This window comes from Bos grunniens, chromosome 23 (genome assembly GCF_055505025.1).
Source record: "Bos grunniens cultivar Pamir isolate PY7600 chromosome 23, Bosgru_T2T1.0, whole genome shotgun sequence".
NCBI classification, from domain to species: domain Eukaryota; kingdom Metazoa; phylum Chordata; class Mammalia; order Artiodactyla; family Bovidae; genus Bos; species Bos grunniens.
The window spans coordinates 30,825,721-30,851,873 of NC_141187.1; the positions used below are offsets into that span (position 1 = coordinate 30,825,721).

The 26,153-nt window shown below is 38.0% G+C and overlaps 3 protein-coding genes and 1 pseudogene across 3 annotated transcripts in view; all 4 read right to left on the minus strand.

Moving 5' to 3' along the window:
- Nucleotides 1-6,066: 6,066 nt before the first annotated feature.
- Nucleotides 6,067-7,130, minus strand: LOC147347215 (olfactory receptor 12D2-like). Its single transcript, XM_086370525.1, is given in 2 exon segments — nt 6,067-6,677; nt 6,680-7,130. Coding segments are annotated over 2 exon segments (951 nt in total). The 3' UTR covers nt 6,067-6,177.
- A 5,388-nt stretch (nt 7,131-12,518) lies between these two features.
- Nucleotides 12,519-13,448, minus strand: LOC147347216 (olfactory receptor 1f45-like). The gene has a single exon (XM_086369701.1). It carries the CDS (start codon nt 13,446-13,448, stop codon nt 12,519-12,521), a length of 930 nt encoding a protein of 309 aa, XP_086225827.1.
- Nucleotides 13,449-21,356: 7,908 nt separating this feature from the next.
- LOC147347217 (olfactory receptor 14J1-like) lies at nt 21,357-22,910 on the minus strand (annotated as a pseudogene).
- The window catches only part of LOC147347218 (olfactory receptor 12D1-like), a 165,405-nt gene continuing 162,030 nt past the window's right edge, over nt 22,779-26,153 (minus strand). The window contains exon 2 of the mRNA XM_086369702.1: nt 22,779-24,653. Coding sequence (XP_086225828.1) covers nt 23,724-24,650 — 927 coding nt within the window. The 5' untranslated portion in view covers nt 24,651-24,653 and the 3' untranslated portion in view covers nt 22,779-23,723. The remainder of the gene's footprint in view (nt 24,654-26,153) is intronic.

Sequence of the window (26,153 nt, forward strand, 5' to 3'; positions counted from 1 at the left end):
GCAGGGTGACAGTATGCAGCCTTGACGTACTCCTTTTCCTATTTGGAACCAGTCTGTTGTTCCATGTCCGGTTCTAACTGTTGCTTCCTGAACTGTATACAAATTTCTCAAGAGGCAGATCAGGTGGTCTGGTATTCCCGTCTTTTTCAGAATTTTCCATGGTTTATTGTGATCCACCAAAAGGCTTCGGTATAGTCAATAAAGCAGAAATAGATGTTTTTCTGGAACTCTCTTGCTTTTTCAATGATCCAGCAGATGTTGGCAATTTGATCTCTGGTTCCTCTGCCTTTTCTAAAACCAGCTTGAACATCTGGAAGTTCACGGTTCACGTATTGCTGAAGCCTGGCTTTAGAGGAATGCAAATCAAAACTATAATGAGGTATCACCTCACACTTGTCAGAATGGCCATCATTAAAAAGTCTACAAATAACAAATTCTGGAGGGTACGGGGAAAAGAGAATTGCCCTACATTGTAGATGGGAACATAAGCTGGTATAACCATAATGAAAAACCATATGAAGGTTTCTCAAAAAACTAAAAATAGAGCTGCTATAGCATATATGATTCAGCATTTCCACACCTGGGCATATACTCAGACAAAACTATGATTCAAAAAGATGCATGCTCCCTTATGTTCATAGCAGCAGCACTATTTACAATAGCCAAAACATAAACACAACCTAAAAGTCTATGGACAGATGAATGGATAAAGAAGATGTGTTTTATAAACTTACATATATTATCATACTAGGTGAAGTAAGGATTAGATGGTTGGATGGCATCACCGACTCAATGGACATAAGTATGAGTGGACTCTGGGAGATCATGAAGGACAGGAAAGCCTGGCATGCTGCAGTTCATGGGGTTGCAAAGAGTCAGACATGACTGAGTGACTAAACAGCAACAAAAGTGAAGTAAATCAGAAAGAGATAAATACCATATGATACCACTTATATATGAAAAACCCTAACACGTCTGACAAAGCTCATTTGGTTTTGAGCTTCATGTCACCAGCTTCAACTCACATCCCAGTCAATTATCATCTGCTCCCAGCAACACTGTCTGCACTGCATTGCCTTGTATGGACCATGTTCCTTCTCATCGCTCTGAGTCAGCTCTTGCTCATCCGTCTAACCTTGGCTCTATTGGTGACTTTCTTAGGAAAGTCTTCTGTGGCCTCTTTGACAAAGACAATCCTTCCTGTCTAGGCTCTTGGTCAATTGTTGAAATTGTAATATGGAGGATGTAATCACATTTATTTTGTTTAAATATTTAAGTTATTTAGTTAATGTTGGTCTCCCTAACAAGGTTTTCCTCTCTTGTGTATCTCTAGCGCTTGGAATGCTAAATATGGTATTTGTCAGAAAATGGATAAATTGCTTAATGAAAAGTGAAGGCAGGAGAGGACGATACATTATCTTCTTTCAAAAGTCCTCTTCCATTTTAAGAATAAAACTTTTTACCAACAAAATATTGTTGTAGCAACATGGGTTGGAAACATTGATCCATCTAATTCCTTCATCCATCAACTTTAGACCAATGGCTAGAAATTTCATTTCCTATAAAATGTCCTTTATTTCAGATGCTTTCTCACCTTTTAAATTGTTATCCTATTTGAGCTTTCTCTAATCAACTCACTTCCAGTTAGTTTCATGTTTCATCAGCAGCTTAACATGCTTCATTGTTTCTACTCTCTAGTAACTAAAATCCATGCCATAGGCATCCATGCCATCAGCATCTGAAATAAATTTTGAAGGGATATGTGCATACATATAGCTTATTCACATTTGTGTACAGCAGAAACTACCACAACATTGTGAAAGAAAGTGAAAGTGAAGTTGCCTAGTCATGTCTGACTCTTTGTGACCCCGTGGACTGTAGCCTACCAGGCTCCTCCATCCATCAGATTCTCCAGGCAAGAGTACTGGAGTGGGTTGCCATTTCCTTCTCCATGGAGTCTTCCCAACCCAGGGATTGAACCTGGGTCTGCTGCATTGCAGGCAGACACTTTACCCTCTGAGCCACCAGGAAAGTCCATTGTAAAGCAATTATATTCTAATTAAAAAAAAATCTGCATTCAGGAGACCCACCATGTAGACTCCTTTCCAGTCTTCTTGGTTGGTTACTGCTCTTCTTCCTTATTATGTACTTCTGGCCATCTCCTCTTCTCTGTCTTCTAGTTCTGGGCTTTATATAGCTATAAACATATAATTTTCCAAGTATACCTTTAATTTCAACTTATTTTCCTAACTCTAGACTTACATATTTAACTTCCAACTAGACAGTTCTACGGTAGCAGTTTAACACTTTAATATATTTTCTTACAGATGGCTTGATTTATGTACTGCATTAGAAACAGATACACAAAACATTATGCAGTCCGTCAAGTGCAGAACTTGAACTCTCTGTGGTCCACTTGGAAAGCTGATCCCATTACTCCATTTGCCAAATGACGTCTTCAACTCCTGCCTCTGGCTTCCCTAATCTCTATAAACGGTGACCTTAGAAATCTTCATTCTATCCAATGCTATTGGTGAGTGGATGGGAAAGAACAAAGAATCCAGGGCCTTGGCATACATTGATGAGACTGGGCAAAGGCAATGTAGTTTAGAAGCTGAGCATTATCAATATTTATCTCTTTTGGGATCAGAAAGATTTTGGCAGCAGAAGAAATCATTTTAGCCCTAGAGACAGTTCCCACAGTTACTCATTAGAAAAAAACCTGGAGGAATTTTCTGTTGAGAAAATTTCCTATAGATAGGTTTGAGGAATGAAATCAACAATTAAACAGAAGTCTAACATTGATTTGGACATAGAATTAGAAAGATGACTTAAAACTCACAATTTTGTCTAGTCACTGCCCTCTCTCCTTATATAAGAATAGTTTGAAAAGACTAACATACAGCCATAACATGTTATATGTGTCCTTTTGTTTTTATTTTTCTGAGAACTTTTGTCATACAAATATACTGAAATTTAACAAATAATTTCATACATCTGTTGATAAAGTCATCTGAGTTGAGACTTGAAACATTAAACAGAGTCAGTGATTCTCTGCTGTACTCTTACCAATTTCTGAATCACTGAATTATGCAATTTAATTAAATAAGTGTTTAACCATCTGTGTTATATTGTGTCATGCAGCAATAGGTAACCGTTTTCTCTTTTATAATTTACAGCCTCCATGTATGTTCAGTCAGTCAGTTCTGTTGCTCCATCATGTCCAACTCTTTGAACCCTGTGCACTGCAGCACGCCAAGCTTCCCGGTCCATCACCAACTCCCAGAGCTTACTCAAACTCATGTACATCCAGTTGGTGATGCCATCCAACCATTTCATCCTCTGTCATCCCCTTCTCCTCCTGCCTTCAATCTTTCCCACCATCAGGGTCTTTTTCAATGACTCAGTTCTTCGCATTGGGTGGCCAAAGTATTGGAGTTTCAGCTTCAGCATCAGTCCTTCCAATGAATATTCAGGACTGATTTCCTTTAGGATTGACAGGCTTGATCTCCCTGAAGTCACAAGGACTCTCAAGTGTCTTCTTCAACACCACAGTTTAAAAGCATCAATTCTTTGGTGCTCAGCTTTCTTTATAGTCCAACTCTCACATCCATACATGACTACTGGAAAAACCATAGCTCTGACTAGACGGACCTTTGTTGGCAAAGTAATGTCTCTGATTTTTAATATGTTGCCTAGGTTGGTAATAGCTTTTCTTCCAAGAAGCAAGTGTCTTTTAATTTCATGGCTGCAGTCACCATTTGCAGTGATTTTGGAGGCCCTCAAAATACGGTCATTTACTATTTCCATTGTTTCTCCATCTATTTGCCATGAAGCGACGGGACCCGATGCCATGATCTTAGTTTTTTGAATGTTGAGTTTTAAGCCAAGTTTCTCACTCTCTGCTTTTACTTTCATCAAGAGGATCTTTAGTTCTTTACTTTCTTCTATAAGGGTGGTGTCATATATGCATCTGAGGTTACTGATATTTCTCCCGGAAATCTTGATTCCAGCTTGTGCTTCACCCAGCCCAGCATTTCACATGATGTACTTTGCATATAAGTTGAATAAGCAGGGTGACAATACCCATGTATATTGGATTACTTAAAAAATTCTGATCAATAGGAATTCTAGTCTGAGATAGTTCAGACTAGGTATAAAATGCCTTCTCCGCATACATTCTTTTATAAACAAAACTGGAATTAAGAGACCAAAGAATAGAGTAGGAAGATGGAAGAACTGTATGAGCTAGGTTAGAATCAAATTCTTTGCTTTACAAAAGTGGATGTAAACAATTTGGATGGTCTGTTCATGAACTCAAAATATCCTTTTATAACTTTTCAGTCTGTATCTCTATTATTTATTTAATAGTCTTATTTATTTATTGGTTGCACAGCCTGGCTTGTGGGATCTTAGTTCTCCAATCAGGCGTTGAACCTACGCTCTTGGCAGCGAAAGTGCAGAATGCTAACCACTGGACACCAGGGAATCCTATATCTCTAAATAGTTGGGAATGCTGGTATCCACTATAGTTTCAGGTCCAGTGACACTTCATGGAACATAGAAAGTGAGGAACATAGTAATTCTTGTCTATTAGCTCCAAAAATACTTCTGCAAAGAAAGCTGAGTGCCAAAGAATTGATGTTTTTGAACTGTGGTGTTGGAGAAGACTCTTGAGAGTCCCTAGGAATGCAAGGAGATCCAACCAGTCAATCCTAAAGGAAATCAGTCCTGAATATTCATGGGAAGGAATGATGCTAAAGCTGAAAGTCTGATACTTTGGCCACCTGATGCAAAGAACTGACTCATTGGAAAAGATCCGGATGCTGGGAAAGATTGAAGGCAGGAGAATGGGATGACAGAGGATGAGATGATTGGATGGCATCACAGAATCCATGTACATGAGTTTGAGCAATTTTCGGGAGCTGGTGATGGACAGGGAACCTTGAGTGCTGCAGTCCATGTGGTTGCAAAGAGTCGGATACGACTGAACGACTGAACTGAACTGAATTACTATTCAATAGCTTTCACTTAGCATAAATTTGGTGATAGGTAAGGAAAACAAACTTGATGAATTCTTCATATTTCACTGGTATTATATCATAGTCTATCACATTACAATCTGTGAAAATGAGTATAGAAATCAAAAATAAAATAAATAATAAGGAAAAATGTTGAAGCTCAATTTTCTATGACCAGAAATTGAAGGGAAAATAACATATCAGTGAGCAAGAAAGATATTCTTGAGATTGTTTTCATGCTGCCTCCATTTTTAGCAATATTTTTTGGTAATCTTTTACAGGTTGTCCATTTGAATTTTAAAGCATCTTTGGAGTCAGAGTTCACAATTTATCTCTGTTAATTAGTACTCAAAGCATTATTTGTTTTAATTACTTACTTGCTTCCTTGCTTGGAGAAAAAAAAAATCATTATATACTCCTAATATGAGTTAACATTTATTTTTCTAGTTGAGTAACCATAGCCCCATACTCAAATTCTTAAAATAAAACAGCATAACAACTTTATTGTTCACTTTATAATATGTTAATTTACAGGAAACATGCAGATTAATAAGCCTTAGTATTATCCAACTGTATAATATATGCATATTTGAGGCAAATTTCTCTATCTGATTTTATTCAAGAACAAGAATACGTAAACAAATAGTTTTATCAACTTATATCCCCCACACAAATTCAACATTAAGATTCCAACGGGGCTTCCCTAGTGGCTCAGTGGTAAAGAATCTGCCTGCCAATGCAGGAGACACTGGTTTGATCCCTGATCCAGGAAGATCCCACATTCCATGGAGCAATTAAGCCCACTTGTGACAACAGGAGAAGCCACTGCACTGAGACACCTGAGCACCGTGACCTGAGAGAAGCCCCCACTCGCCGAAACCAGAGAAAATGCTGCCACAGCAATGAAGACTCAGCACAGACAAAAAAAAAAAAAAAAGATTTTGTGGATAGTGTCCTATTTATTCAAGTTTCCCTTACATTACCTTGTCACACACTGTTAACACAACTAGACTGGAGTTTCCCATTTATTTTTCTTTATATAATGCCTTCTGTTTCACAAACAGTATACAATTAGAAAAGCAGTCTAATTTCACATCTCAACTTTCTCATAGCCTTTTTATTGATGCCTTGGAAGAATTCTCTAGATTTCTTAGGGTCAGAGTCTCCTTCTGATCACCCTCCTCAAAGCCCCTTCTACTTCCTTGTTCCTCAAAGTATAGATCAGTGGATTTAGTACAGGAGTGATCACACTGTACATAATGGCAATAATCCGCTCCTGGTCCATGGAGCTACCCGAGGCAGGACGAATGTAAGTGAAAACAACAGGAGCATAGAAAAGAACAACTACCATGAAGTGGGAGGTACACGTGGACAGTGCTTTATGGAGCATGCTGCAAGAACGGGTCTTGAAGAAAAGATAGATAATAATGTAGAAATAGGAGAGAAGGGTTAGAGAGAATGGGCCCATGGCAATGGTCCCTGTCACAGAATGAAGTAGCCATTCATTGAGATCAGTGTTTCCACAGGCCAACTCCAGCAATGGCTTAACATCACAGAAGAAGTGATGGATATGGTTGGAACCACAGAAGTTTAAGCGAGAGGTCATTACTGAGTGCAGTAGGGCATGGAAAAACCCAATGATCCAGATAGTGACAGCATCTGGGTACAGACCTGATGACTCATGATAAGAGTGTAACGAAGTGGTTTGCAGATAGCCACAAAGCGGTCAAAGGCCATCACGGCCAGCAACATGGCCTCTGTGCTACCTAAGAAGTGGAAGAAATGAAGCTGGCTTATGCATCCCAAGAGAGAAATTGTTTTGTGGATAGACAGGAAGTTCTCCAGTACCTTTGGCAGAGTCACTGTGGAGTAGCAGATATCCAGACATGACAGGTTTCCCAGGAAAAAATACATAGGAGAATGGAGTTTTGGATCAGAGATGACAACCATCATGATGACTCCATTCCCAGCCACATTGACAATGTAAATTGCAAGGAAAACCACAAAGAGAACAGGCTGCAGTACTTGGATGTCTGTCACTCCCAGGAGGAGAAATTCAGTGACTGAGGTTTGATTCAGCATCACTTGAAAGAAAAGAGAAAATAACATATGGAATGATATCTCTCATGGGAACCAGAGTCCTGCAGCTGAGGATTTCCCATCTAGACAATAATATTTTGAGGGACAGCATTGTTGTTTTAGGGCTTACCTGGTGGCTCAGGGGTAAAGAAGCAGCCTATAAATGCAAGAGACATGGATTCAACTCCTGGGTCAGGAAGATCCCCTGGAGGAAGAAATGGCAAATCTCTCCAGTATTCTTGCCTGGAAAATTTTGAGAACAGGGGAGTCTGGAGTGCTACTGTCTATGGGGTTGCAAAGAGTTGGACATAACTGAGCACATACACAAAGTTTGGGAAACCTGTGAGTGGAGAAGAAAAAGATTTGATGTGACCTCAATAAAAAAGTGAATAAACTAGGCAACATTTCTAGGGATCCCATGGGACATTCACCTTTATAGCTAGAGAATATTTTGAGAAATCATCTAAACTTTATTACACCTTTACTGAAGGCTGGCAGCAAGGAATTCAGAGTAGCTTTCCTTAATAATCTTGTGTATTTTGTATATTGTTAAACGTTATCACTCCTGCTTAAGATACACATGGTATGCCAAACATTATTTTTGGTTCTCTACCCACAAAACAAAAGTGTATCAAAAATAATTTGGTTGAAAAAAACCTTTTCCTAACGTATAAAGAAAACAGCAGTCAGATTTTCTGTATTAAATAATTTATTTCACTGCATCTTTAGAGATTACTCATTTACTTTGATGAACGTCTAGAGGTATGGCACTAAAATGTAGGCAGTAGAGAGCCTTCATAATCCACCAATACAATGTCCATCATTAAATGGGAAACCAACTGTAAGTTCTCGGTATGTAAATTTAACACTAACAAAAATCAGAGACTATGGGCAACTTTGAGCCTGTTTCATTCTCCTACCTGATTCTGTGTTCAAATTTATAGTTAAGAAAGTTGACCAGGTTTACACTTCTGAAAAATAAACAGTAGAAAACTATGAAAAATAAAAAGTGGAAAAATGTTTGAAGTGATAGTTTATGTTGGGATTATAGTATAAGCTCTTCATATTCCAAAACCTCTTCTTTCTGAAATTCTTCCTTTTGTTTATGATCCATGGTTCTTTAGATATATAAAGAGGGTGACACCTGAGAGAGGGTGACACATGAGAGAGGGTGTCCCCTGGGTTTAAGAGGAGTATTGTAAGAATAAACAAGATACCTTTCTATACCTGCAGTATAAGAGAATTCTCCTTGGGGAATTCCTGTCTTGAGTTCCATTTTTTTCATTTTTCCTCTTTTCTTTCCTGTTTCTCTCTTAGTTTCAGAACCACAGTCAGTACAATTCTCAGTGGCCTCAAATTTTCTTAAATTATCTTTCATTTCCTGGGACAAAGGTATGGATACACTTTCTCATCTTGGGACCTGCGTTGGAAAAAGTATAAAATGGAAGGAAATTGGGTTATGACATTTAAGGCATGAGGGTCAGTTATATTTCTTTAATCCATACAGAAAGATGATTATCTTTAAATATGCCCCTCATTTATTACTGTGGCTCTATGGAAAATAGAGGAATAGGGAAAAATAGTAGTGCTTTCTTTTCAATCTGACTTTTCACTGTTGGTATTAACACTAAATTATTTCCTTTAATTTTGGAATTCCCAAGCTCACATTACCCTCTAGGAGAATGAAGCTGGTCTCTCATTGTGTATTTTTCAGTTCAGTTCAGTCACTCAGTCGTGTCCGACTCTTTGCGACCCCATGTTTACAGCACACCAGGCCTCCCTGTCCATCACCAACTCCCGGAGTTCACCCAAACGGATGTGCATCAAGTCGGTGATGCCCTCCAGCCATCTCATCCTCTGTTGTCCCCTTCTCCTCCTGCCCCCAACCCCTCCCAGCATCAGAGTCTTTTCCAATGAGTCAATGCTTTGCATGAGGTGGCCAAAGTACTGGAGTTTCAGCTTTAGCATCATTCCTTCCAAAGAAATCTCAGGGCTGATCTTCAGAATGGACTGGTTGGATCTCCTTGCAGTCCAAGGGACTCTCAAGAGTCTTCTCCAACACCACCGTTCAAAAGCATCAATTCTTTGGTGCTCAGCCTTCTTCACAGTCCAACTCTCACATCCATACATGACCACAGGAAAAACCATAGCCTTGACTAGACGGACCTTTGTTGGCAAAGTAATGTCTCTGCTTGTGAATATGCTATCTAGATTGGTCATAAATTTCCTTCCAAGGAGTAAGCATCTTTTAATTTCATGGCTACAGTCGCTATACCCTTTAGGTAAAAATATTCTATCTGCCTTATCCAAAGGATATCTATATGTGTTCTGACATCTATCCAAGCTTTAATTCTAATTGTAAATGCCATGTCCTTTGTCCGTCTTTCTATTGCAAGTCACTGGTTTTTTTTTTTTTTGCTATGCAGAAGTTCATTGTATATTCATCACATAAGTAATTTCTTGTTCTACTCTATGTTATGAATATAATATAAGTAATAGCAATTATTTTGTGCTCTTTGTGTAAGTGATGTTTCTGAGTCTATGTATTTGCATTTCCATCCTTTCTTCTATATGTTTAAAGTGATGCCAAATGTGCTGGAGGACTTCCTGCAGAAGACATTCATCTCTATGACTGGTTCCTTGACTCAGTTCTTTATCTTTGCCTCTCTAGGGACAACTGGATTCTCCTGATTGGTGGTCAAAGAATATGATCACTACTGAATAATTGTTACCCTGGCTGCCACTCACTCCCAGATGGTACTTGGGGCTGGTGGGCATAGCCTGGCTTTTTGGCTTCATGGTAGATGGATTGGTTGTGGCCCTGGTGGCCCAGCAGAGGTCCAGTGGCCCAATCACATTAGCCAATTTTACTGTGACTTCACGCCTTTGTGAAGACTGGCCCACTCAGATCCTAGAGTGAGTGGTCCAGGTGACAAAATGCATTCATTTACTGTGTGGTTATCTTACTATTCCTTTTGGACTGATTCTCATATCTTATGCCTGGATTGTGGTGATTGTATTGGCAGTTCTTGCTGTGGTCAGCAAGAGAAAGGCTCACCCACATGGTCCTCCTACCTAGCTATAAGGTTCACATGCTGTGAAATTCTCACGGTCTTTTACATTATAGTCTCTGCTGCTCATCCCCATTCAGGTTGTTAGCCTGCTCTATCTGATGGTCACCACCATCTTCAATCCTCTGATCTACCCTCTTGGGAGCAAGTTGGCTCATTAAGCACTGAGGAGGCAGCTCTCATAAGGAAACTGACACACTTGACTTACAAAGGAGGGTGTTGATATTTTCTTTTGGGAGTGCAGATTTCTTCACTAAGAGGTCTTCCAAGAATGTTTGAAAAAGCATATCTTTGTCTATTCTCTTGTTCCCCTCTAATCTTTCTATGGTTCCTCTAAAAGTGAAGCAAGTATGGCAATTTTTAAGTGTTAGATTAAATTTTTTATTTTAAATTCTATTATTTCTCTATTAAATAGGTCATGAATATTTTATATAAAAAACAAACACAAATAGTATCCCTAAAAGAAACCTAGAAATACTGTTTATTTATAGCATTGTTTTATGACATCAGAATTGCATTCTATGCATATGTATAAATAACAGAAGTTGGATCATTAAGTTTATAATCAGATTTTCCAGTGAAAACTGTTAGGGCAATTCTTTTTCAAGATCAACGAATACATACTGGTTTGGCGGAAAAAAACTGAATGAACTTTGTGGCCAATTCAATGTTTTATTCTTTTGGGCTTTATAATATGGCTAAACATGACACTCTTAAATATTCTTTTGTCATTGGGAATTTTTAGTTGTATTTCATTCTTTCACTGTTGTATTCCATTAGTTGTATTCCATTCTTTCACAAGCATTGTTTATTTCCAGAATTTACTTCAATGTGTTTTTCGTGGTTTGATTGCAATGTCTAAGTATATGGATATTTTAAAAATATTTAAAGTTGAATGCACTTCACTTATTCATTTTAACTTCTTGCTTTATTTTTATCTTTCTACTGTAGGTCTTTGTTGGTTATCTATTTTAAATATAGCGGTGTATACATGTCAATCCCATCTGTCCATTGACTGATGAATGGATAAAGGTGAAGTGGAACATACATTCAATTGAATATTACCCAGCCATTCAAAAGAATGAAATAATGCCATTTGCAGCAAAATGGATGGATCTGGAGATTATCATACTGAGTGAAGTTAAGTCAGCAAAGACAAATATCATAGAATATCTCATACAACCTAGAAAAAGATGTGAATGAACTTATTTACAAAACAGAAAGAAACTCACAGACTTAGGGAATGAATTTACGGTTATCAGAGGGGGGAAGTAAGGGGAAGGAATAGATGGGGAGCTTGGGATTGTCATTTTAACTTTTTATTGTAGAAAATGTCAAACAGTCAGAGAAGTAGAGTTGGTAGTGTAATAGACCCTTATGTACCTATCACCCAGCTTTGACATCAATGCTTTGCCAGTATTGTGCCTATATCTACCATTCCTTTTTTTTTCCTGGAAAATTTTAAAGAAAATTTTAGACATTGTGTATATATTGTGCAGGTAGATTCTTTACTACTGCACCACCTAGGGAGCCCATATTGTGCTGTATAAATGATGTAATCTTGTATTCCCAGGGTGAATGTTTATTATGCTTTCAAATTTATGAAGACATTTTTATTCACTATGCCATTATGATATGTCCCACAATTATCAAGATAGCACAAAAACACAAATTAATAGAACATTCTGAAAAATAAGGCATTAAAAGGGGAAAAAGTGCATAGGACCAGTTTCTATTCTCTTACTTATGTTGATGATACTGGTGTTACTGATGGGGAGAGAACTGAAGATGGTAATTTGTAAGGTGACTCTGATGACAAAAAGATGATATTGACTAAAGCTGATGGTGATGATCTTCATTACTAAACTGGTGATAGAAATGGCAATAGTGATCAAAATGTTGGTAAAAATGGGAATAGATGATCACATCTCAATAGTATTATCTTTACAAGGCAACTTAAAGAGCAGCTCATCCAATCAACTCTTAAGAATATTATATATATTGCTATTGCTAATTGCTAATATACTTAATTATATATTATAATGTAATGTATATTATACTCCTTTGACATATTACTGATATAATGTTTTGAGATAATAATATAGATAATAAATAATATATATACCTATAGCTGGAATACATATACAAACTTGCACCTAGAGTGGGACCTAGAAGCTAGTTCTCCAAATTTCTATGTAGTGTTATATCCAATATACCATATCATGTTGTGTGACATGTGAAAGCTTTGGTGTTAACTGCTCACTTTATCAGTGTGGTGTTGAAGAGTGTGATTTCCGTCCCCCCACCCCCACCCCCCGCAAAAAACACTTGTTTCTTGGAATTATTCCTAATGCCATGAACTCTCTATGCCCAGAATCCTTTTCAGGGATCTCTTCACTTCCTTATTTCTTAGACTATAAATGAAAGGATTGAGAGTGGGGGTGACCAGGGCATACATGACAGCAGCACCCAGCTCCCCAGAGGCATGAGAAGCTGACGGGGACTTCAGGTAGCTGGCAAAGACTGAGCTGTAGAAGAGGATGACCATGGAGAGGTGGGAGCTGCATGTGGCCAGGGTTTTCTTTTTGCCCTGTGCTGATGGGATCCGAGCTACAGCAAGGAAAATATGGGCATAGGAGCTTATGATGCAGAGGAGAGGGCTGATTCCTAAGAGTCCTGTCAGAACCATCATCAGATCCTCATTGAGGTGGGTATCAGAGCAGGAAAGTCTAAAGAGTGGTCCGAAATCACAGAAAAAGTGGGGAATTTCTTGATTACTATAGAATGAGAGCTGGGATAGCAACAGGGCATGGACAAGAGAGATAGAGTGGGCCACTCCCCATGACCCACCCACCAGCAGTGCACATCTGCAAGGAGTCATTAGGAGTGCATAGTGCAGGGGATGGCAGATGGCAGCGTAGCGGTCAATAGCCATGGCAGTCAAAAGCAGGTTGTCCATATCAGCAAAAACTGTGAAGAAATATAACTGGGCCAGGCACTCAGAGAAGGAGATCAGTCCATTACTGGTCCACAAAGTCTCCAGCATTTTGGGGGCAGTGGTGGTAGTGAAGCAGAGGTCGACCAGGGAGAGCTGGCTGAGGAAGAAGTACATGGGGGTGTGAAGGTGGATGTCAGCGCCAATAGCCAGCAGCAGTAGTGAGTTTCCTAAGAGACTCAGCAAGTAGAGGGCCAGGAAGAGACCAAAGAGGAGCTGTGGTTTGTCTGGGTCATTGGACAGTCCTGAGAGGACAAAGTCAGGGTTCTTACTGCAGTTCATTTCAGGTCTTGATGGGCTACAAGAAAAGAATCAGCATGAAGAGGATTCACTACAGTTAGCTGCTGAAGTGTATTGTAGCTAACCTCGATGGTTCTCTTTTCAGTTGGTTTCCTTATACCACAAATATGAGGAATGAAGAAAAGAAAATCAGCAATGAGAGAGACAGAATTTGCACTTTCTGAAGGATGATCTAAATGAGGAGGCACAAAGATGATGGAATGAGAGGAATACCAGGAGGTTCCTCGAGTTTTTTAAGGGTGAAAGAGCTCTGTTAGTCTTCATATTATTGGATGGCATAGGTACTTGTTTATGAATCAGTTTTTATTACAAGAACATGAGCCTACTAAGGCAAAGCCTGCATCTCGGTACTTAGCTTAGTGCTTGGCACATCATAGGAACTTGGTGAACGCTCCTACCCATCTACACAGTCACTACTTTAGTTTAAGTTATTGTTAATGACTAGAGTCCTGCTAACTTCTGAGCTGCTTGAATAGTCCCACTCTTGCCTCATTCAATATATTCTCCACACTGCCACCAGAGTGATCTTTTCAAAAAAGAAACTCTGATCATGTCTGTTATTCGCTTAAAAACAGATGTCCAGAGAAGCATTGGGCTTGTGAAGGAACAAAAATCCCCACCCTATCTATCAAAGCTCAATCTGTCTTGACCTCGTGATGTCTCAGCAGCTTCATCTTACACTACAGTCCCCTCATTCTCTGCTTGCTAGCCACTCTGGCTGCCTTGCATTTCTTCCTGTGCACTATTTCCCTTTGCTTCATTCTGAGTCAACTCCTGTTCATCCTTTCACAGTCTCAGATCAATTAGTGACTTTCTCAGGAAAGTTTTCCCTTGCGTCTTTGATTAAATCAAACCTACTTTTCATATGCTACCGCACGTAGTACTTGCATAGAATTGCTATAGGTGTCATACGAACAATGTTGTTCATATTTATTTTGTTAAAATATTTATTTAAGATATTTAGTTACTGTTTGGAGAAGGCGATGGCACCTTGCCTGGAAAATCCCATGGATGGAGGAGCCTGGTAGGCTGCAGTCCATGAGGTCGCTAAGAGTCGGACACGACTAAGCAACTTCACTTTCACTTTTCACTTTCATGCATTAGAGAAGGAAATGGCAACCCACTCCAGTGTTCTTGCCTGAAGAATCTCAGGGACGGGGGCGCCTGGTGGGCTGCCGTCTATGGGGTCACACAGAGTTGGACACGACTGAAGCGACTTAGCAGCTTAGTAGCAGTTAGTGTTGGACTCCCGCACGGAGCCATAAAGTGCATTAAGGCAAATAGCGTGTCTGGTTTTCTTCTCCCTTGTGTCCCCAGGGTAGGCATCCATAAAGCATATTTGTCACAAGATGAATAATAAATTAATTAATTGATAGTGAGGACAGGAGAGGATCATAAGCTTTCCTCCCAAGTGCTGAAATGTTCTTCCTTCCATTTCAACATTTTATGAATAAAAGTTTTTTCCTCCAAATATTCTCTTAATAAGACTGGAATCACTGATTCATCTTTTTACTTCATCCCTAAAATCTATATTAGTAGTATAACACTTCTTTTTTAAACTACAAAATGATCCTCATTTTTGTCTTTTTCTCATCTTTTTCACGGTTACCATCTTTGTACCTTCAACAACTTGCTCCCAGTTACTTAATCAGCAGCTTTACTGGCTTTATTGGTTCCAGAAAACGTACAGCTTTATGGTTTTGGCCTGACGCTCCCTTGCTCAAATATCTCTAATATCTTATTTTCTAATGCATCACTTCCCAGGTGGTACTAATGGTAAAGAACCCACCTGCCAATGCAGGAGACATAAGAGATGCTGGTTCCATCGCTGGATTGGAAAGATCCCCTGGAGAAGTAAATGGCAACTTGCTCTGGTATTCTTGCCTGGAAAATCCCATGGATAGAGGAGCCTGGAAGACTATACAGTCCATGGGGTCACAAAAAGTAGGACAAGACTGAGCAACTGAGCATGCACACAAAATGCGTCACTTCTACCTATCTGTGTCTGGTTATTGATAATTTCTATCCTTGTTCCCACTTTCCAATAAACAAGGTTTTCTACTTTTTATCACTATTTAGTCTCCTTTCTCCTTGAGCTGATCATGTCATAACTCCATGAATATTCTCACTTATGCTTTCACACACTGATATATACACAGTATAATCTAGTCCTTGCTGCTGCTGCTGCTAAGTTGCTTCAGTCATGTCCAACTCTGTGCGACCCCACAGATGGCAGCCCACTAGGCTCCACCATCCCTGGGATTCTCCAGGCAAGAACACTGGAGTGGGTTGCCATTTCCTTCTCCAAAGCATGAAAGTGAAAAGTGAAAGTTAAGTCGCTCAGTCCAGGCTCCTCCATCCATGGGATTTTCCAGGCAAGAGTACTGGAGTGGGGTGCCATTGCCTTCTCCAATCTAGTCCTTAATTGAATATTATCTTAAGATGTTTTCTAATGTTTATGACATACAGATTTTCTTGTATAAATTATTTATAAATGCACTGAGAGTAGAATCATATATTTTTTTAAAAATTTCTTTAAACCAACAGTCTAGAAGTTGAGTGCATGTTGTCTCTGACCATACCTCTCACATTTTTACATCCTTTCCCAGGTTGAATCTTCCTGATACTTTTGCTTGAATAACCTTTCTGCTTTTATATCCACCTCCTGATAATTCACCTGAAAAGTAATCATTCGTGTTGGATCTCAGATAGACCAGGAGTGGTTGAAAACTGAGGTTATCAGAATCATATTTCAGCATTGAAAATATACGAGGTCCTAACTATCTAAAATTGTGAAGTCCTAACTGTCTAAAATCTCAGCCTCAGATGGACAATACCCTCATATCCTACTGTTTCCCCTCAGCCTTCCTCAGCTACTCCTCCACTTCTCTACTCTTTATGACAGATCCTTCAAAAAGCTACTTGTCTCCATCATGCATTGTCCATTACTCTCCAAATTTGTTATTTTACCTTCCATGCTTTTTATAAACCGTCTTCAGTCAAGCTGTTCACCTCAAACTATCACAAACATTGTTAATTGGCTATGCCCTAAAACAAAATTAAAAGTTAACAAGTTATCTGTTTATAGATATTTGAAGTCTGAAACTAGAAATAAAAGAAGAGGTCCAAAAATGAATAATAAGAAAAAGGAGGAGTCAGACAAGGAGACTAAGGAGCCATCAGTGAGATCACTACATACCTAGGAGACTCTCAGGATGTCCTGAAAGCCAGCAAAAAAGAGTATTTGAAGTAAGAGAAGTCAGCTGGGATAAGTCTTGTTGAGACATCAAGTAACTTAAGGACTGAAATTGAACTTTGACATTGATGAGAGTGATTTCATTGGTATGTTAAGAGCAATAGCCTGACTGAAGAGGGTCATACATGTACATGTATCCATTCTCCCCCAAACTTCTCTCCCATCTAGGCTGCGACATAACATTGAGCAGAGTTCTATGTGCTATACAGTAGGTCCTTGTCAATTATCCATTTTAAATACAGCAGTGTGTACACGTCCATCCCAAACTCTCTAACTATCCCTCCCCTCCAGCAACTGTAAGTTTGTTCTCTAAGTTTGTGAGTCTATTTCTGTCATAACTAGATAACTTTTCAATTATATCTTCCAATCCATCTTCTTTTCTAAACTCTAGACTTGTATATTTAACTTTCTATTAGATATGTCCTTATGAATGTCTGTTAGAGGTTTTACTGTCTAAGACATTTCTTACAGCTCAACTGATTTACATATGGATTTAGAAACAGGTACATATGTAGACTTCAAGCACAGAACTTTCATCTACTATGTTCCACTCTGAAGTCTGAGCCTGTTTCTCTATTTGTCAAATGCTACCTTCCACACTTATCTACTGGCGTTCATTATCTTCAACCCATGAGTTGACTGATCTATGTATTCTATCATTTGAATATATATTCTATCCAGTGCTTTTATTAAGCAAGTGGGATAGTCCAGAGATCCCAGAATCCTTTGCCTACATTGGTGAGGTGATGTTCATAGCTGCAAAGATGTAGCTCAGGAACTGAGTATTAACAATATTCATGTCTCTTGGGATTGGAAAGGTAGGTTAGCATTAGGAATCTTTCTTGTCCTTGGAGACTGTTCCCAGAGTTACTCATTAATGGCAAATCTTGAGGAATTTTCCATAGAAAAAGTTGGGTATAAAAGGTGCTGAGGAATAAAGTCAATAATTAACAGAGGTCTGTTATTAAGAATAACTTGGAAGTAAAATCAGAAAGATTATCTAAAACTCACAGTTTCTCTCTGGTTACTGCTCTGCTTCCTTAAGTCAGATTATTTTGAAGAGGTGAACATATGACCACAGCATTTCATAACCCTTAATATTTATATATATATGTGCATATATATATATTTTGAGCAATCTTTTTTCTGTCTTTTGTATAAATAGATTGATAGACCGAAATAGTAAGACTGTGCGTATGTCATCTACCTTTGGATATCTGACAAGCATTTCAATTTTAAATCTGCCTAAATGAGAACATCCCAAGCTCTTAACTTTTCCTTGTTTCTAGTCTGATATTTACCATTTTAATAACAAGGTTTGTGGTATATCATTTCTTGAGTTCATAAAGGTGTCACATTCAGCCATTAAAGACTATCAATATGGAGTTATAAACAAGTAGAAGTTCATTTTTCTCTAATGTAAATTAAGTCCAGGTAGGTAGTCTGGTGAGGATGTGGTGGGTCATTATAGAGTAAAGCTCTCTCTGTCCTTAGCATATGATTTTTATCCTCAAGGTCAACTGTTGGAGCTGCATTAGTTTTGGTGATCATGCTATTTTCCTGTAGAAAATTTTCCACACCCAATTGTCTAGAATTTAATCCCTGATTTCTGGATACTCTCTTTGGTTTCAATGATCTATGCATCCATTTTTATGCCACTATCATATTGCTTTGACTACTATAGGTTTGTAATATTTGAAATCAGGGAGGGTAATATGTCCAGCTTTGTTGTTCTTTCTCAGGATTGCTCAAGTCTAGGCTCTCAGCGTGATTCTCCACTGACCTGGGGGAGAGTCAGTGCAGTCAGCAGGTAGCCATTTCACTTACCCTTCTAATGCAGTTTGCCTTGGTCTCTGTGGTGCTTTGGCCTCAATTCTGTAATTTTCTCAGTGATGTCTTATCCATGAATACTTGTTAGTTGTTCTTTTTGCAAGAGGGAATAAAGTTGGGAACAATTTATGTTGCTATCTTGGTGAGATCACTCTTCTATAGTAATTTGAAATACTTCTATCTTTTAGTGTTAAAGTGACTGAATCACCATTACAATATTAGAGTATTCAGAATTTGACTATATTTTTTCCACTAGAATCTACTATTTATGGGACAAAATAGTAGATCTTTGCAAAGATCTGTGCAACACATCACAAACATCATTTCAATTGTTTCTCAAGGTAAGTATCACATCCATGTGTTACAGAGAAAACAAAAGTTTCAGAAAAAATAAGCCATTTGCTCATGATTACATTGATAGGAATAACTGAACCATAATTAGATCCTAATCTGACCCTAGCCAGCCCAATAGCAAGGAAAAGAAATGAAAGTTTTAAATTTTGGACATTAAGAAATAAAGCTCTTTATTCAGAGATAACAATGTATAATAGAAATTTAAAAGAATCTATAAAGATTTATTGGAATGTATATGTTTATAGGGAAGATCAATGAATATAAGGTTAATGTACAAAAATCTACTGGATTTCTATATATTGATCCCCCAAATTAGACAATTAAATTTTTAAAATTACAACTTAAAATATCATCAAATACATAGAGATAAATAAAAGATGTCTAAAACTACTATGTTCAAAATTATACATCATTTCTGACATGATTTTTAAAAACCTAAAGAAGTGTAGAAAAATACCCTGTTCATAAATTACCCTGTTTATATAAATTGGAAGATGCAAACTTTTAAAGAAGATTGTTCAGTTTGATCTATGGATTCAATGTACTTCAGTCAACATCTTTATTTTAATTAAAAGCTTGTTTCTAAAATATATGGATAAGCAAAAGACTTGGTGTAGACCATAAGATCTGAAGGAGCAGAGTAGGAAAACTTACAGACTTAATATAAAAACTGTATAGCTGCAATAAATAATAGAGCTTAATAGAATAAGCATAAATACATAAATCAATTGAACAGACGAGAGACTCCCACACATATACAATTGCTCAACTTTTTACAAAGGCACCAACTGCAATTCTTTGGGGGGAAAAGTTTGTTTCCAATTAATTATTGTAGTGAATTGGATATCAATGAGTAAAGTGAGCAATGACATCCACCTTATGCCATCACAAAAATTGTTTTCCAATGGATTATGGAACTAAATAGAAAAGGTAAAATAATAAAGCTTCTAGGATATAACATTGGTATTTTTAAAACAGTTTTTCTGCTTTAAGATTTTTAAAATTTCTGTTTTCATTATTTTATAGGTTCAGAATGATATAACTACATTTATATTCATTTTACTTATCCTTGCCAATTTTTGTTGTGCTTCTCAAACCTGATGATCTACATTTCTATGAATTCTGGGAAAAAAGCCTTTACAGTTATTTCTCTGAATATTCCCTGTCACACATTCCCTCAATTGCATGGAAAGTAGATCTTTCTGGAACCATTAGTGGACAGATATTGAATATTTTTTTGTATCTTTTATGAAAACTAAGCTCTTTTTCATGCTTAAAAAATTTTTTTTTTCTCATTCTGTGAGAAATACTTGGATCTGTCAGCTAGCTTCTTCTGCCCTTTTTTGCATTTTATCTGCTGCTTATATCATCCATTCTTTTACATTTTGGTCACTGTATATTATATTGACATGATTTTTTTTGCTTATTTTTCAAATGTGCCTTTAAAAAACATATTAGTTTAATTGTGTTTGTATTAATTCCTATAAGCATTTTATGAGTCGCTTATTGTTTGTATTTTTTCAACTTATCACTCACATGAAAGACAAGGATGCAACACAAATGACATAACCAGACTTGTCCCTGGTGACCGTGTGTGTTACCCATTGAAGCCCTGTAAGATTAATAGAACATTAGGTGGACCCTTAAACAGACAGAAAACACTGAGGGCCAGGTGGTTCTCTTATGTGCTTACGTACTATATAATATTCCAAACTTGATTGTAACTCAGAAAAAAGAAAGAGTTGTTCTTTTCTTTGACAGAAATGAGCCAGAAAGCAATGTACAGATGCCCTTACAATCACTGTCCTCAAAGAAAAAGAACATATGACAAAGATGAATGACATATGATGAAGACAACAATAAGAAAATAAGAGATTAGAAGCACAGTATACAATGGAATAAAAATTAGACAAAATGTGGTACAGAAATTTTGAAGGAATTACCTTATTACTGAAGAGGGACCCTTGAGCTGAAACAGAACAAAAGTCTGTCTATACATTATTTAATAAGGGTTTGACTAAAGCAAAGGGACCTGGAAAAATTAAAAGTGAAGGAAAAGACAGATGTGTACCAAGCAAAGAAAGCACAGGAGATAATAATAACCTGAGATAAAGTATGAGTCAAAGTGAAAATAAAACATTAAACAGGAAAACCAAAAGAGGAAAAAAAAAAAAAAGAAATGAGTCAGAAAGGATAATTAAGTTGGAGTCTTCACAGTTAAAAAAAATTATATTTTCACCATACTTGGCATTGTATAGTGAGATTTAAATCTACTCCATTTACAAGAATAGTGTTTAGATAACTCTATGTAAGCAGCAGCAGCAGCATGTATATGTTATTATTGCTCAGAGACACTCCATTGGTATGATTTTCCTTATAATGAGCTATGCTTGAGCTTTAAGTTCTTGATTGACTCTGCCATATTTTTCCAATATATTTTGATTTGTTTCTCAGTGAGGAATGAATAGATGTGACTCAGCAAAAGAGGTAGGCTTTTCTTTTCTTGAAAACTTTATTAGAGCTGCCTTCATGGCTTTGTTTCTCAGGCTTTAGAGCATCAGATTAAGTGTCGGAAGCAAAATATTATAAAAAACAATATAGACATAGTAAGCTTCCCTCATAGCTCAGTTGGTAAAGAATTTGCCTGCAATGAAGGAGAATGGTTCAATTCCTGAGTCAGAAAGATCTGCTGGAGAAGGGATAGGCTACTCGCTCCAGTATTCTTGGGCTTCCCTTGTGGCTCAGCTGGTAAAGAATCTGCCTGCAATGTGGGAGATCTGGGTTCGATCCTTGGATTGGGAAGATCCCTTGGAGAAGGGAAAGGCTATCCACTCCAGTTTTCGGGCCTAGAGAACTCCAATGACTGCATTAGTCCATGGGGTCACAAAGAGTCAGACATGACTGAGAGATTTTCACTTTCAAGTAAAGTCTAATGCAGTTGGAGAGTCAGTATGTGGCTTTAGAAATTCAAAGGACACCAATAGAGACAAACAATATGATGATAGCTAGTGGAGGGGGCAGGTGGAAAAGGCCTTTGCTCTTCCCTCAGCAGATGGGATCCTCCACACAGTAGAGAATATGTGTGTCTGTGTGTGCGTGTGTGTGTGATTGGGTGAATCAAATGGAAATGAAGCAAAGAAATGCCATCAAGGACAGGAAGCCAGTAACCCCAAGCTCACTGACATACTCATTGGAACAAGTGAGTTTTAGGAGCTGGGAGATATTACAGAGAGTTTGTAAATGATATTGGCACCATAGAAGTGATGGAGAAAGTAGCAGATGTATGCATAACTTCAGAGATGACCCCACTGATCCAAATGGCCAAGATTTCTTGAGTACAGATGTTGACGTTCATGATGCTTTCAGAGCGCAGAGGAAGGCAGACAGACGGCCACACAGCAATCATAAGGCATCACTGTGAGCATGGCCATCTCAGCAGAGCCACAAAGAGTGAAAGCACAACACTGCAAATGCATTCCCAGAGGGGAATATTGCTACTGTGCAGAGTCAAGTTGCAGATGAACCTTGGTCCAGTCACAGAAATATAACATAGGTCCAGGAAGGAGAGATGTTTCAGGAAGAAATATACAGGTAAACAGAGACTGCCATCCATGGAAGTTGCAGTGATAATGAAAATGTTACCAGTTAAAGCCACTAAGTATAAGACTAAGAACAGAGAAGTGAAAGAATATACTAATTTATTTATTCTTAATATTTCTCTTATATTACTTCATGTCACACTGCTTTACAGTTTGTTGAAATAAGGGTCGAATGTAAAAGAAAAACAAAAGATTAGAAAAAATTCTGTAAATCAACATTTTCCATGACCAGAAGTTGAGAAAAATAAATAAACCACAAATAAGATAGAAGATATTCTTGAGATGTCTTTTCAAGCTGCCTCCATTTTTAATAACACTTCATAGTAATTGAGAATTTGACCATTGAGTTCTAAAAATATTGAAATTATTTGAAGTTAAATTACTGGTTGTTTTCTGTTCAATCATGATTACAGTATAATTTTATTTATTATTTTGCCTTCCTGCTTGGATAACAAGAAATCATGATGTACCTCTTAAAAAATTCCCCTTAAATCGTATGTTAAATGGTGAGTTAACATTTAATTTTCTGAGTAATTATGTCCTCAATTAAAATTCTCAAAATCTGAAAGCATAATAATTTTACTTCTCACATTAAAATGTGCTAACCTAGAGGGGTGATTTAGACAGGCTTAAAAACTGTACATGTTACATGGGCAACAGAGGCAAATTTTTGTAACTAAATCCAGAGAAGAGTTTGTTGAGATATATAGCAAATCTACTTTATCACTGGTATCTCAAAAACAAATTCAGCATTAGACTTCCATGGCTGATGTTTCATTTGTTCACATTTCATTTCTATTACCTAAGAATGCATTATTGAACACTAGACAAGCCTTTTCCAGGTCCACATGTATAGATGGGCTTCCCAGGTGGCGCTGGTGGTAAAGAACCCCCCTGGCAAGGCAAGAGATGTAAGAGACGTGGGTCTGGAAGTTTGTGGGTCTGGAAGATCCCCTGGAGGAGGAAATGGCAATCCACTCCAGTATTCTTGCCTGGAAAATCCCATGGACAGAGGAGCCTGGAGGGCTACAGTCCAAAGGGTCACAGAGTCAGACCTGACAGAAGTGATTTAGCATGTACACACATATATATGTATTTATATCTATCTATATATATGTATTTATGTATTTGATAAACAATTTGAGAAGCAATATATTTCACATCTCAACTGTCTCATTGCTTGTTTATGCTTCAGAAGATATCATAGACTTCTTCAAGTCAGAGTTTCCTTCTGATCACCCTCCTCAATGCCTCCTTCACTTCCTTGTTCCTCAAAGTATAGATCAGTGGATTTAGTACAGGAGTGACCACACTGTACATAATGGCAATGATCCGTTCCTGGTCCATGGAGCTACCCGAGGCAGGATGGATATAAATGAAAAAAACAGGACCAAATAAAAGAACAACTACCATGAAGTGAGAGGCGCACATGGACAGTGCTTTATGGAGCATGCTACAAGAATGGGTCTTGAAGAACAGATAAATAATAATGTAGAAATAGGAGAGAAGGGTTAGAGAGAATGGGCCCATGGCAAAAGTCCCTGTGACATTATTGAGCAGCCACTGGTTGAGCTCAGTGTTCCCACAGGCCAGGTTGAGCAATGGCTTAACATCACAGAAGAAGTGATGGATGTGGTTGGAACCGCAGAAGTTTAAGTGAGATGTCATTACTGAGTGCAGCAGGGCATGGAAAAACCCAATGATCCAGATAGTGACAGCCATCTGGGTACAGACCTGATGACTCATGATAAGAGTGTAACGAAGTGGTTTGCAGATAGCCACAAAGCGGTCAAAGGCCATCACGGGCACCAGCATGGCCTCTGTACTACCCATGAAGTGGAAGAAATGAAGCTGGCTTATGCATCCCAAGAAAGAAATTGCTTTGTGTGTAGAGAGGAAGTTCTCCAGCATCTTTGGCAGAGTCACCGTGGAATAGCAGATATCTAGACATGACAGGTTGCCCAGGAAAAAATACATAGGAGAATGAAGTCTTGGATCAGAGATGACAACTATCAGGATGGCTCCATTTCCAGCCAAATTGAGAAAGTAAATTGTAAGGAAAACCACGAAGAGAACCGGCTGCAGTACTTGGATGTCTGTCACTCCCAGGAGGAAAAATTCAGTGACGGAAGTTTGATTCAGCATCACCTAAAAGACAAAACAATAATGAAATGCTATCTCCTTGGGCTTCCCTTGTGGCTCAGCCTGTAAAGAATCCACCTGCAATGCGGGAGACCTGGGTTTGATCCCTGGGTTGGGAAGATTCCCTGGAGAAGAGAACAGCTACCCACTCCAGTATTCTGGCCAGGAGAATTCAAAGAGCCAGACATGACTGAGCCACTTTCACTTTCATCAGAACCAAAGGCCTCCTGCTGAGGATTTTCCTACCTAGACACCATATTCTGAGGGAGAGCATTGTTATTTTAACCATTTACAGCACCAGAAATTGTATAATATTTGGACCATTAACTTCATAAATATTAAGGTTACATGTTGGTAATGGACTGTTTCCTAACCACTTTTTTTCTTCATTAGGTTTATCATTATTTTTTCCTTTACCCAGAGATTCAGAGCATGTTGCCAGCCTACCATCTTATCTGGCTGTGAACTTCTACATTCTGATGCAACTTCCTTTTTGTCATCCCAAGTCAGCTCTAACAGAGGGTAAACTTTTAAGCACTCCCCTCTGCTGTCTCTTGACTTAGTAGGAAACCACCTGAAGGGTTTCACTTCAGAAAAAAAGACAATGAAAGGATAATAAGAGCTATAAGAATCTGAATAGAGATGCAAACATTAAAGTGTTCCCTATAAACAGGAAATCATCTCAAGTTTGGAAAATCCCTGAGAGGAGAGACAAAAGATTTTAAGTGACTAAAATAAAAAAGTGAATTAGGGGACATTTCTAGGGATCCTGTGGGATTCTAGGCTTTATAACCAGATAAAGTTTGAGAAATTATCTAACTTTTATTACACCTTTATGAAAGACTGGCTTCAAGGGATTCAGAGTAATTTTCCTTAATCAGTCCAGTTCAGTTACTCAGTCGTATCCAACTCTTTGCGACCCCATGGACTGCAGCATGCTAGGCCTCCCTGTCCATCACCAACTCCCAAAGTTTACTCAAACTCATGTCCATTGAGTTGGTGATGCCATCCAACTATCTCATCTTCTGTCATCCCCTTCTCCTCCCACCTTCAATCTTTCCCAGCATCAGGGAAATTAATAATTATTATTAATTTTCCTTAATAGCCAAGTATATTTTGTAAATTGTTAAACTCTGTGACTCCTGCTTAAGATATAATTGTCATGCCAGATATTATTTTTGGTTCTCTACACAAAACAAAATCGTATCAAAAATTCATTTGGAGAAAAAACCATTTCCTAACATTAAAAAAATATCAATGAAACTTTCTGTACTAAATGATTTATTTCACTGCATCACAGTGAATATGTAGAGGTTACATATCTACTTTTGAGAATATCTAGAGGTATGGGAATAAAATTGTAGACAGTAAAGAACCTTTATAATCTACAAACACAAGGTTCATTATAAGATAAGAAACAGGTCTAAATCCTTGGCTTGTAAATTTACTACAGGCAAGAAGACAGATAATATGGACAACTCTCCAGCTTGTCTCCTAGTTCATTTT

Bases quoted from the DNA above. Each gene is read 5' to 3' on its own strand.
- LOC147347216 (XM_086369701.1), bottom strand. From the start codon at position 13,448: ATGAACTGCAGTAAGAACCCTGACTTTGTCCTCTCAGGACTGTCCAAT.